The 13,080-nt window shown below is 38.6% G+C and overlaps 1 protein-coding gene across 2 annotated transcripts in view; it reads left to right on the top strand.

Moving 5' to 3' along the window:
* The window catches only part of KPNA3 (karyopherin subunit alpha 3), a 51,114-nt gene that overhangs the window by 25,903 nt on the left and 12,131 nt on the right, over window positions 1-13,080 (top strand). For both annotated transcript variants that reach the window (XM_071551544.1, XM_071551552.1), the window contains exons 3-9: window positions 5,942-6,031; window positions 6,219-6,248; window positions 6,337-6,389; window positions 6,478-6,573; window positions 8,733-8,818; window positions 11,683-11,769; window positions 12,171-12,340. In XM_071551544.1, the coding sequence (XP_071407645.1) occupies window positions 5,942-6,031; window positions 6,219-6,248; window positions 6,337-6,389; window positions 6,478-6,573; window positions 8,733-8,818; window positions 11,683-11,769; window positions 12,171-12,340 (612 nt within the window). The remainder of the gene's footprint in view (window positions 1-5,941; window positions 6,032-6,218; window positions 6,249-6,336; window positions 6,390-6,477; window positions 6,574-8,732; window positions 8,819-11,682; window positions 11,770-12,170; window positions 12,341-13,080) is intronic.

Raw genomic sequence — 13,080 nt, 5'->3', positions numbered from 1 at the left:
GTGGTCTGGGCGAGAGCGGTGATCTCCTCCTGTTGAGGTCCTGCTGCTCCTCTGGATCGGACAAGGAGTCCCCGAGATCTTCTTACCCACCACTTATGTACCCTCAGGAAGCACCCCATCCCTCCCCTGGGCAGGGACTCACACAATGGGTGATTAACTCTGGGAGCCAGGGGGTATTGTTGAACCGTGAATGGTCCCTTAGCAGCCACACCCCATCAGGCTGCGTGTGAAGGTGCTAATGGCTCCCTGGGCAGCTGCTGCTAATGGCCCATTGTCCTTGGGGAATGAATAGAGGGGGTAGAATACATAGCTTTGATCACCCCCACACAGTGATAACTGGTCCCTCCTGCTGAACTGGGACAGAGGTATAACTGGAAATTCACTCTGGCTAGATAATCCACCTAAGAAAACTTTCATTAAAAGGACGATATTCAGTAGAGGTTTTCAGAGCATCATTTAGCATGAGTTTTTAGTGGTAGGTGTTTCCTTTTCCTTCATGATCAACTGTGGCAGGTACTCTGACCCGCCTAAACCAAAACTGGAGAATATGTCTAAGTGAAAAGCAGAAGTTCAGCTTGGTCTGTCACACTGATAAATTAAGAGGGACATGCAGATGACCTGAGTCTACCTCCATCACTGGCCTGATCCCTTAGTCTTTCCTTGGATGTAATTGCAGGAGGAAAAGCTGTTTGTTGTTATCTGTGAGTTAATGCTGTCTAGCATTAGTAACTCCAGTTCCTACTGTTGAGATGGTCTTGAAGTTCTGCTTTTTGTCTTCAGAAGACTCAGACATAAGTATCAACTTTCCTGCCAAAAGAACTTCTACTGGCTGCTGAGTTCCTAAAGCCTTCCCTCATCTGAAGAAACATTTTGTAATGGCGTTTGTTACCTGAGGGCAAAGATGTTCTTGTTACTTTCTTTTCCCTTTTGATCTTTGAAACCTCCCAACTGAGTTGACACTCTTCATAGAGCTTTCCCATGTGTCAGATGCTGAAAAGCATGGATGAATTCATGTTTGACACCTTTCAAAGTTCCATTAGAGTATCCTATTTGCCATGTCCCCTAGGCCTAAGTGCAATGCAGCACAGAGCTTGTTGGACATACTCTTTGCCTGTGAGGATTCTTCTTCGGTTATTCATGGTTTTGAACTTTTGAAATTTGCTTGCATTGATAGACCTTTTTTTTAATATTGTGGCCATCTTCCAAGAAGACAAACAAAAGGAGTACCAGGTTCTGCTGGATTTGCATATTCACTGTTCATGCAGCCTCACCATCCACTGTCAGTGAAGCAAAAGATGAAAATCTGTCATTAAACTGGACAAGAAAGTACACCAATGGTGTCATTACTGTTGTTTCTGTTAATTTGGCATTTTTGTCTGGCATATGCATCCCCATCCCATACCTTCTGTTTGTATGGAAACCTTTGTAGGCTGCTGTAGTGGGATCTCTATCAATGTTGGCATGCTTAGAACCAGCAGTCAGCTGCTGTTTATAAACTTTCAGACTTACTGTTAAGTGTTTCAGGCAGTGTTGAGGATCTTTGCCTTGGAAGGAGACCTGCTTAATTTCTTTGGTGACAAGATTTTAGCCTTCAACTTCAGTCTGATGCCTCTGCCTTTGGAAGGGCTGTCTCCCCAGGCTTTCAGCAGGGCAGCTGTATCCAGTTATGTTCATTTGTCTTCATTTTCACCATAGGAGCCTAGAGAAGAGGCTGGTGCTGTGATTTAAGCAAAAACTTGTAGAGTGTGCCACAGTATGACAAAGCATTTTAAGATCAAGGCAAGCTGCAAATCACCTTCTTTTACTTCATGAAGGGAAGTGATTAGTCTGTCAAATTACTGTATACGGGAGTTTAGCTGTCCAGGGATTGGACAGAACTGTTTCAAATAGGCTTGGAGACACTTCTTAGGACTGGAAGGTTCCATGAACACCTTGACTTTATAGGAAATGCTAATAAGAATAGAAACTTTCAGTGTTTTCCCATAAGTAGTAGCCTCTCTGCCTCAGGCTGCTGTGGAAGCTCCTCGATACTTGTTCTTGACAGTTGTTTTTCAACCCAGCCACCTGCAAGCAGTAAATAGCTACAGGAACATTCTTGCTTGCTCTTTCTTTTCTTAGCTGAAATTTTTTCTGGAGCCCATTGCACCCTATGACTGACAGCCTGAAGGTGTTGCCTGCACTCACAGAAATTGTACCAACAATCTGCAGTCAGTTGTGTCCTGTGAAGTTCATCTCTCTCTTTAGAAGAGTATAATATCTTGGCAGTAGACTATACACTCATTCATACTTATTTTGGTTAACATTAGGAAGCAATCTCTTAGGTATACTCATGTTGCCAAAGGAATTGCATAGTTGTGCATGCAGGCATGAAAAGATTGCTGGAACAGGAGAGAGCTAGGCTCTTGCTTAGCTCAGTCAGCTTATGTGTTATGGCCATCTTTAACATGCACCTATGAATGAAAGGCTTTGCATTGTAATTGTCTTACCATGCTAAGTTCATTGGAGTTCATTTGGTGCAGTTTTCCTCATGTCAAGAGACCCTGACTCATAGTGAAATTTAAACCTGGGTTATGTATGTTTGATGGGCCAGAATTTGAAATGTTCCTTTGTTCCCATCTTTACCATCAGTGGCCTCCCAGTGGAGTATCTCGATTCCTGAACGCTGCAGAACAGTTAGTTGGAGCTCTGTTTTATTTCGCCTCTTGGCATGCTGCTGCTGCTGCCATGAGGAGAGAAGTCCTCAAGTGTCTGTTCATCTGTGTCCTCCAGGGACTCTCCTCCAGGTGCACAGCATGCCTGGGAGGAGTGCTGTTTGGAGGTGTTCATCACCTCTTGTGTGGCCACAGGCAGAGAGAATTTGTGCATGCCCCTGTAAATACTACTCAAGTAAACTGTTTCAGCTAACAGTACTTTTATAGAAGTGTTCTCATCGTGAATAGGCATGAAGTGTGTACCAAATAATGGTCATAGGCTGGTGGATCTTTCTGAAGTAGCATGGAATAATTCAAGGCTTCGTCCACTGGTGTGTTCTAACTTAGTGCCTGGTGTTTGTAGAAGGTGATGTTCCAGCTCTTCGGCTGCTGAAGGCCAAACAGCTCATTCCTGCTGTTCTGGAGGATGCTGTTCAGTCACCCACAGCAGGATTCTTGCTTTGTTCTAACTGTCTTCTCTATGTTGTTTTGGGGGGTTGAACTAGATGACCTTTCAAGGTCTCTTCCAACCCTCATCATTCTGTTCTTCAGCACTCGTGAGGCTGCACCTTGAGTACTATGTTCAGTTCTGGACCCCTCACTCCCCAGAAAGAGGTTGAGGTGCTGGAGGGTGTCCAGAGGAGGAAAATGGAGCTGCTGAATGATCTGGAGCGCAAGTCTGATGAGGAACAGCTGAGGGAGCTGGGGGTGTTTAGCTTGGAGAAAAGGAGGCTCAAGGGGGACCTTACCGCTCTCTTGGAACTACCTGAAAGGAGGTTGTAGCCAGGTGGGGGTCAGTCTCCTTTTTTATAAGTAACAAGCAACAGGAAAAGAAGAAATTACCTCAGTTTGCACCAGGGGAGGTTTAGATTGGATATTAGGAAAAATTTGCTCACTGTAACAGGTTCAGGTATTGGAACAGGCTGCCCAGGGAAGTAGCAAAATTGCTGTCTCTGGAAGTGTTCAGTAAACGCATGGATAACAAATTCTTACACCAAACACATTTTAGAAGAACCCTGCAATGGTTTATCACTGCATTGTCTGAATGTGAAATGTAGAAACCCCCACCAAATGTTTTAGAAGGAACAGAACTGGAAAACCCTGCCTTGTACCACAGTAGGTTTCTGCTAATGACAAGGAAAATTTAACCTTCCTGGTACATGATTTAATGTGAAACATTTAACTTGCTCCAGCAGACAGTGGCAATGGTTCTGCAGTAGGACACTGATTCCTTCAGGGTGTGCCTTTCTGAAAACAGGGAATGTCTGCTGGACCCTTGTCTGCCACCTGCGTAACTGCATCTGTCTCCCTGTGTGTTCATGCCTGTGTGGGCCTGCTCACCATCGGGATCTGTGATGGTATCTCTGGATGGGAAGGGGACAGTGGACTGAAGACATCAGAACCTTCCTCCAATTTCAATCCCTTCTCCCAGCATTGGCTTGATTTACCATAACAGCACAGCTGATTCCATAGGAGGAGACATTCATCTGAGGCAGGCAGGAGCTGCTTCCTCTGCAGGTGTATGTGTGTGCTGTGCACTAGGGAGAAGAGCTGACATGATCATGGAGAGGGACCCTGGAAACTGGGTCCAGTCCCTGCAGTTGCCAACATATAGGCTATGGTTGAGACAAGAAGTGGGAAAAGGAATTGTACTTGAGCAAAGTCAGATTGATGAGGGTTGAACGATGTTTGCTGTTTGCTTAAAATGGGAGTGCCGAGTACCTGGTTTGGGAAAATCAGGTAAATATGTTTTAGGTCTTTGCAGTGCATCCATCTGTCAGTGTGTGCCTGCCTGATACAGTTTGTCTGCATAACACCACTTTGTCAGCATTCAACTGCCTGCTCATTTCCATTTTCCTTCATTCCAGAACCACCTATCAGCACAATACCTGTGGTGCTCGTCTGCAGGATGTGCCCTGTGTAAGCTGCTGTTACTGTACAGCTCTGAGAGGCTGCCACAGCCAGCCTGGGTGGTCTTGTACACTCGCTGAGGTTCTAGTTTCTGTACTTAGACTTGACAAAAATTAAACTATGCTAACTCTGTGGGATGTTGCCTGCTGCCTTAAAAGCTGATTCTGATGCTTATTTATTGCTTTAGCATTCTCTCATCTGAAAAAAGTATCTTGCTTAAGAGCCTTCAAACTGATATTGGAGAAGTTGTTTTAAATTCTTTTTAAAAAGTAAGTCCCAGAAATTTCAGACCTGAGGCTGCTGGTTTTTTAACATTCAATAAAATAAAGTATTGGGGACCCTTCAACACATCATTCTGTTGAGAGGCTTTTTTATATGTTACAGGTGGGATATAATAAAATTTGTGTAGTCAGTACTCTTTGGTTATCAGATAATTGGAGACTGAAAAGCTTGCCTTTCCTTGTAGTAGAATAGACTTTGTATTATTGCTGGTTATACATTCTTTCTTATAGCTCTTTTTCGACATTTTGCTTCATTAAAGAATGAGATCTTAATGCACTTAAAAAAAAAATCAAACATAAAAAGCTGTTCAGATAGACATGCTGCATCACTTCCTTGGCCCCTCCTGTCTTTGTACCTCTAGACATACCAAACAAAACATAAAGTTTAAAATTTAGAAGAGGTAGTTTCATACTTTCAGTATAATATTTCTAATACATTTTAAAGAAATCAAGAAGTGTAAACAATTGATGCATTGGTTTTTTCTTTTTAAATTAGGGGTTTATGTCTTCAAATTTGTTGAATTAGAAATGTTAAAATGAAATGTTAAATGGGTATTTTACCACTGAAAAGACGATTTTTTTCTGCTGTACTTGCTTAAAGGAGCTAAGAGTGGAGGGTGATTTGTGTGAGTGGGAAATTCTGCAAGTGCCAGTGTACATGGAGGAGAATGCTTTACACACAGGATGCAAACAGATGTAACCAGGGAGCTTTCAAGCAGGTTTAGCTGAAAACTAATCTTGCACTGGATAAGAATTTCTGTTATGTGTGGCTAAATGTTAATGTCATGCAGAGTTGTGAGTATTGTAAATGTCTGCTAGAAAACTGATCCCTAACCCGTAAGTTTTTATTAATTCAAATGTCATGGATTGTCGTAGGTCCTTCTGTGATTACCAAGGTGCTGTATTCTTACAGCTGGTAACTGCAAGTTGTGTTTGCAGTCACAAGTGCCCTTAAAAAAAGCCATCTTAAGTATGCTTAGGTGTTGTGAGGGTCAATTATACAGCACACCCTGCACTGATAAGCACTAAAGTGGCTTTATTTTTGTTGCTCCTTTACAGAACAAAAGAGACGAACATCTTTTGAAAAAACGAAATGTTCCTCAAGAAGAAAGTTTAGAAGATTCTGATGTTGATGCTGACTTCAAAGCAGTAAGTTCCTTGGTTCTGGAATTATTTTTAAAACCGTGGTGATGTCTCCAAACAAGGTATTCTGTTGTCTTGCAGTTACTTGAAAGCAAATTTATGAACTGTTGAAATAAGATTGACTGTATTAAGTGTCTAAGAAGGCTACAATTTAGCAGTAAAATTACTAAAACATTTTGTTTTTCTTTTCAAGCAAAACGTAACACTAGAAGCTATACTGCAGGTATGTTACATTTAACAATTGCTTTTTAACTAGAATTATGTGTTCTGTGCATTTTCAGTTTTTACTGTTTGTTTCTTTTCTTTTTCAGAATGCCACAAGTGACAACCCAGTGATCCAACTGAGCGCTGTCCAAGCTGCAAGGTGAAAATACATAAAGATACATAAACATAATTTCTACTCATTTTTCATTATGCAAGTTACTTACTTTGTTTTTACTTCTAATTCACAGAAAACTCCTATCCAGTGACAGAAATCCACCTATTGATGACTTAATAAAATCTGGAATTTTACCAATTCTGGTAAAATGCTTAGAAAGGGATGATAAGTAAGTATTCTTTGAAAAATGTTCGCCTTTACGGAAAACTGGCATCCAAGAAAAATCTGATGATTTGAAGTGGAACTGAGGATTCACAGCCCCATGTAATCTGACACAGTGAATCACATTCCATGTTGATAATCATGAGTTCTCCAGGAGTATTTATTCTGCCACTGAAATGTCATTTCATTTTTTAGAGCTTGTTTGAGCATATCCAGCTAACGGAGAAAACCTGGTTACTGCATTTCTCACTGGTTTTGAATATTTCAGCCTTTTACAAACTGTTTTTAAGAAACCTGCCTCGGCCTTGTTGTGTGTATTTGTATGATGGCAGAGAACATGCATAGTTGTGAACAGGGGCCTTTTCTTTTCCAGAGTACATTTGTTTATTTCATTAAGTTTATTATCTTAAATTTCTAGTTTTGTTTCTTCTCACTGCAAGGTGGGTTTTCTTCTTGGTCTCTGCTGCTCTTTTATGTGATGGTACAACCCGGTGACCATTCTCTTTGTTACAATTCTTTATTGGAAGACAAGAACTTCTGTAAAGAAGGCAGAGAACATTGAGCATTGATCGCAAGGATTTAATGGCATGTAAGAAAAATGCCATAGTCCACAGAGCATGAGACCCTTACTCGGACAGATGGGGATATTTTCACAGATCACAGAAATCACAGACTATTCTGAGTTGGAAGAGACCCACAAGGATCATTGAGTCGAACTGTTAAGTCAATGGCCCACACAGGGGATTGAACCCATGACCTTGGCATTCTTAGAACCAAGTTTTAACCAACTGAATTTTAACCTGTCTCTGTTCTCAAGCAGCCATAAATGTATTTATAATATTTTCATATTAATGTATTTATAATATTTCCATTTTCAATGTTATTTCTGCAGCCATGAGGGCTAGAAACTTCAAAAACGCAGTTTAGTATTTTTGGTATATTTTGGTGGCTACAGAAATACGAAGTGCAAGTAGCTTTTTTTGTAGCTTGTTTAACAAAACAGTTGCTTAGAAGGCAGGTGGCAATAACATTCAAATCAAGATAGAATTTTTCAAATGCCTGCCTGCTCTAGAAGTGGATGTTTCAGTGTTTTGAAAATTCTTTGAATTTGAATTTTCTGGTAGTTTTTTATGATTTACTTCTGTAAATGTTTAATAAGTCGTTCGAAATTGAACTCAACATTTTATTATGCAGTTCTTGTAATTGTACTTGCTATATAAGATTTAGTAGACTTAAACTCTGAAAATACTTTGTGTAACAAATTGTATTATTAAAGTTGTTGTTCATGTTATAACTGAAAGCTTACCACAGGAGGAAAAAAAAATGACTGACCTAGAAATAGAATTTTAATGCAATGTAAAGGTTTAATAGGTACCTGCTGGGAGGTACAATTTCATTTTACCTCCTATCTAATTCTTTTTCCATCCTATCCCCAATAAAACCTTAAATGCTTTGGAAATTAATACACAAAAGGAGTTTTAAAGGTGCAGGTACTATGACTAGGTATAAAACATGATTGATAAAGACAGAAAAATCATGAAAAGGAAACCAGTACCTGCTCCTGCTAAAGCCTGATACTACTGTTATGGCAACGACCACGAGCTGTAAACTCTCCCAGAGCTTCTGGAACTCTTAACCTTCAGCATTTGCTTGAATAACAGTGTTTGTGCAACCTGTTTTAGTAAACTGCTGTTGGCATAGACAGCAGCTGAGAGACATCTTCATAGAGATGGTACCCCAGCTTTCATGACATTTGTAGCTAATTTTACCTGCATTTAGTAAGTCAAATTTAATATATGAGTGATGCCATCTTTTAATACTGATGCTTGATTTTTCCTCTTTCTGTGATGGAGCAGAAAAAGTTCTGTACCCCAGTATAGCAGCTTGTGCTTGATGTAGGATGCAAAGTTAGGATTTTTTTTATTACTAATATTAATTCAGAATGATGGATGGTTTACTAAATGTCATAGAATGCAAGATTTCTTTTTTTCTTACAGCTTTTCCCCTCAAACATTCAGGCTTAGAGGGGTTTTTTTAGATTTTAGCCAGTGGCACTGCTAAAATGTGTATCTCAGAGTGGATACAGCTGTAGTAGTGCTGAAATGAAACATAAAGAAGTCTTCAGGTCATATGTTAACTTAATACTATAAAATTATTTCATTACAGTCCTTCATTACAATTTGAAGCTGCATGGGCATTGACTAACATAGCATCAGGCACTTCTGCACAGACTCAAGCTGTTGTACAGTCTAGTAAGTATTACATTTTGAGGGGGGTTGATACCGTGGGGAAAAGGGAGTACTTGGATAACAAATGCCATTTGTTATCAATACCGTTAAAATATTACATACATGTCTGTCTTCTTTTTCTAAAAATTTCTACATTTGCTCTTAAACACTAATCTCTGTCTCACTAACAATGAGCATTAAGCATCCCAGACATGATTTTCTCATAAAGAATGAGAGATGATACAATTGAATAAGACAAAAATGTTAGCCCTTTCTAATTCTTGGTTTGATTTCCAAAGCTGTGTGCCATTAATTGCTCTATGGCTAAAACTTAAGTTACAAAGTAATTCTTTCTACCTTAAAGGTGTGTTCGTAAATTTTATTACATTTGTTGAATACATACAGTTATGTAAGGTCGCACATTTAAATACACAGCTAAAAAAATTACCAGCCTTTCTCTGTACAGTATTTGTTGTGCTGCCTTCCTTTCTTGCTTGATCAGACAGTGAGAAAGAAAATGAAAAGAGAGAGAAAAGAAACTCTGAAGATAATTGGAGATAAATTAATCAAATAAATTTTTCATGGGTATATATATAGCTTTTATGTATCAGCATGCTTATCTGAAAACAATCACCTTTATGCTAAATACAATGTTTTGTCATTGAAGAGGAGACTATAGATAAGTAAATATATAATAAATTGTCTAGGCTTATTCGTATTCCCATTTCTTATTGGAAAACAGTTACTTGTTTTTTTTTATTTTTTTAAGTCTTATGAACCTACTGTTCAAATCAAACTGCTGGTTTTTATGTTTTCATAGCTAATAAAATATCTCACTAATTGTTACATTCTGTACAGTTAAGATATTGGAATAATAGAATAAGAATGCTTATCAAAATGAGCTCTGAATAAAAATCCAAAGCTTTTAAAAAAATCAGTATGTTGAATTTGTTTCAAAGATTCCTGATGTGATATGGGCACCTCTGTTTTTAGATTGCATTTCTGGTGTCTAAATGTTTTTGAAAATCTACTCCCAGGTTTTTTCTTCCTTCTTAACTTTGTTCATAGTCATTGCTTCCTTCCTTTTTCATGTGTCACAATGTTACCCTGATTGAACGAATTACTGTAATAGAAAGGCTGTTTATATTACTATCTTTGTAGGAAAAAAATTGGGAAACAATCTCAAAGTAGAAATTAAAAGTAGAATAAAACTATGTACAGCACAGCTAAAAACATTGTTACCTGAACAATTACTAGAAGTTCAAGTTGAGATATGTGTCTCCCAAAATCTGTTTAGTTAAAGCTTAACAAGAACAAAATGTAATAAAATAACTTTAAAGAATCAAGAAGCATTTTCAGCTTTACTCCTGAAGAGAAAATGGAAGTTTAGTGTGGCTGGGAGATGAGTAAGGGAAAACATCCTCCCAGCTCTCGTCCCTTTAGATAAGGGACGGTTTGAGGAAACAAAGCAATGGATCCTTGTAGCTGCAGAAGAGGCTGGTGCAGCCTAAACACAAAAGAGGCGGCCTCCTGCAATCCAGAGGGACAGATGGCAGCTGGAAGGCCCAACAAAAGAGAAGTGCTACATACACAGACCAGCTCTTGGCAGGAGCCAGTTTGGAGCGGGAGTAATTAATTTTTTTGGGAGTGGTAGATCAGATAACCTGCAACTCATGCTCTCTCAGGTTGTCCTCCTGCCTGAGTATTGATAGGAAATAATTTCATTCCTGGTTTTGAAAACACACCAGGTTTGCACTCTTAATATAAACTATACAGTTGACCCTCCTCTCTGAAATAGGTTGAATGCATGTGTGGCTGAAATGTAATCTCGTTAATCACTGAGAAGGAAGCTAAAATACTCCGCTGGAGCTAATGGAAGTGGGACAATTGTTACAAGAAGAGCAGGTGTTCTTAGGCAACAGTGTGCTGCTGGCCCTCCAAATTGTCATTTAAAAGCAATTGCTGATTTACTCATCTACTGTGGGGAAGGACTTTTAGCTTGTCTTTATTCTTGATCGCTCTGTATTTTTCAGGAAAATACATCAGGGGTTTATGGCTTATTGTCACATGTTACATTATCAACAGAATATTGATTCGCAGTTGCTCACAGATTGTGTTGCAATTTTTAAAAATTTCTGAGGCTATTTCTGCAAGAAAAAATACTCTTTAACAGTTTATAAATGGATCAGAAAGACTACAGGATGACTATGATCATATATGGATTTTAAAAATTGCTGCAAGAATTACTGTCTTTCAAACAGTATGGATTGTCTGAAGGAAAGTACTGCATGGTAATAGTAGCAGGATGGTTTCTTAGCCCTATTAAATGTATTTAATTCCACAGAGAACGATACCTAAAATCAGCACCATTTCCTTAATCTGATATGTTGCCAGCATTATATAAGAGCAAATTAAAATGTGTCTTAGGACTGGCAGATGGATGTAAATCTTCACTGCATGTGGAAACTAACTATAGCCACCTCTTGGGAGGGAGCTATTTTCTTAAAATCAAGACATGAAACAGGTTTACGTGAGTAGGCATGTCATTCTGCTAGGTGCGTGTTGTGATCTTGGATAACTGAAAAATCTGAATTGCCAGGACAAGAAACGCCACACGTGCAAACTTGAGGGTCTTGCAGTCACTTTGAGAAATATGGGGAAATGTTTCAATGTGGGGAGCATTGGTTTTTAATAGTTGCCTGTTCTCAAGTCTATTTCTCGCTTTCTCTCAATATATACAGAAATTTTAAACTGAGGTTTTCTATGTCGTTCATAATAGAAATATGTATAAGGCATGATGTAGAAAGTATTTTTGTATAAATCATTGAAAAGTGCTGTGCATGTACCATGTCTCAGTATAATACAAATCCAACCTTTGCATTCTGCAGATGCAGTACCCCTCTTCCTGAGACTACTTCATTCACCACACCAGAATGTTTGCGAGCAAGCTGTCTGGGCTCTTGGAAATATTATAGGTAACTCTTGTTGTTTTAATGATTTGAATTCAGGGAGCGTTTCACTCTAGAATTTGACTTTTTGAACATTGGCATTATCATATGAGACTATGTTTCCTCTGAATTCTGTGAACTGATGATTTTTTTTAATATGTAATGTGGCCAGAATCAGATGTGTACCTCCTATTTTTTTCTAAATAATACTATCACTTGCTGTGCAAAATACTAACAGAATAATTTTTGTGTCTCCTAAAATATACATACATAACTGTAGGTATGTATATTTAATAAAGCACAACCTTTTAGTATTAGACTATTGGTGAGGAAACATAGAATTTCAGTATCCCAACATGTCATTGCATACATTTCAAGATTTTCCATTTTTAATGTAATTTCTTTTACAACAATTTTCATTTCTGTAGGTGATGGTCCTCAGTGTAGAGATTATGTCATATCACTGGGAGTTGTCAAACCTCTTCTGTCCTTCATCAATCCCTCCATTCCCATCACCTTCCTTCGGAACGTCACATGGGTCATTGTAAATCTCTGCAGGAATAAGGACCCCCCACCGCCTATGGAGACAGTTCAGGAGGTAAATACAGAATTACAAGACAGATAATTTTTTTTATATTCTGGGCTAGAGGCCGAATGTTTTACATTGTCATACTATGAATTTATGCATGTTTTGTGTCACTGGGCACATCTTGTGCCACTTACCAGTTGTTAAATGAAATAATTTGACCAATTTGATGGTTCTTGCTAAGGCTTTAATAAAGGTATTTCTAATATCTGAAACCAAGCAAGACTGAAGACTGATGTGCTGTCCATTAAAATGGACACACCAAAAAATTAACACATTAGAAAGTGTTAACATACTCTGCATTTCATGTTTTTATTAAAAAAACAGTCTGCAAATGTGATTCTGTATATAGAAGTATTCAAATGTATCTTTTCAGTAAGAGGAAATGTAAGTAAACTAATGAGTGTGGTGTAGTTTGTGTGTCCACCAGCTGTCAATGACAAGCAGTCTATGCCAAGTCCCAGCCTGAGACAAGAAGCATCTGAAAATTCTTTTAAAAACTGGTGACCAGAGCAAATGCTGTGTTTAAAGAGTAGGCACAGTTAGTAAAATGGTGCTATTTGACTAAAACTATAGTTGTAATGTGAGTAGAGTTGTTCATTTTAAGATAATTTCCAAAGTGTGGATAAAGTTTTTGAAGCCCTGTGAAGTATGATATTGTTAACTAAACTTTAATGACTTCTTAAAGTGAAGCAGAGAACAGGGAAGGTTTTGCAAGTAATATTTTACTAAATAAAAAACTGTTCTAAGAA

This window comes from Pithys albifrons, chromosome 1 (assembly GCF_047495875.1).
Source record: "Pithys albifrons albifrons isolate INPA30051 chromosome 1, PitAlb_v1, whole genome shotgun sequence".
NCBI lineage: Eukaryota > Metazoa > Chordata > Aves > Passeriformes > Thamnophilidae > Pithys > Pithys albifrons.
The sequence above is the reverse complement of the archived record's forward strand: the minus strand, read 5'-3'. Positions and strand labels throughout refer to the sequence as shown.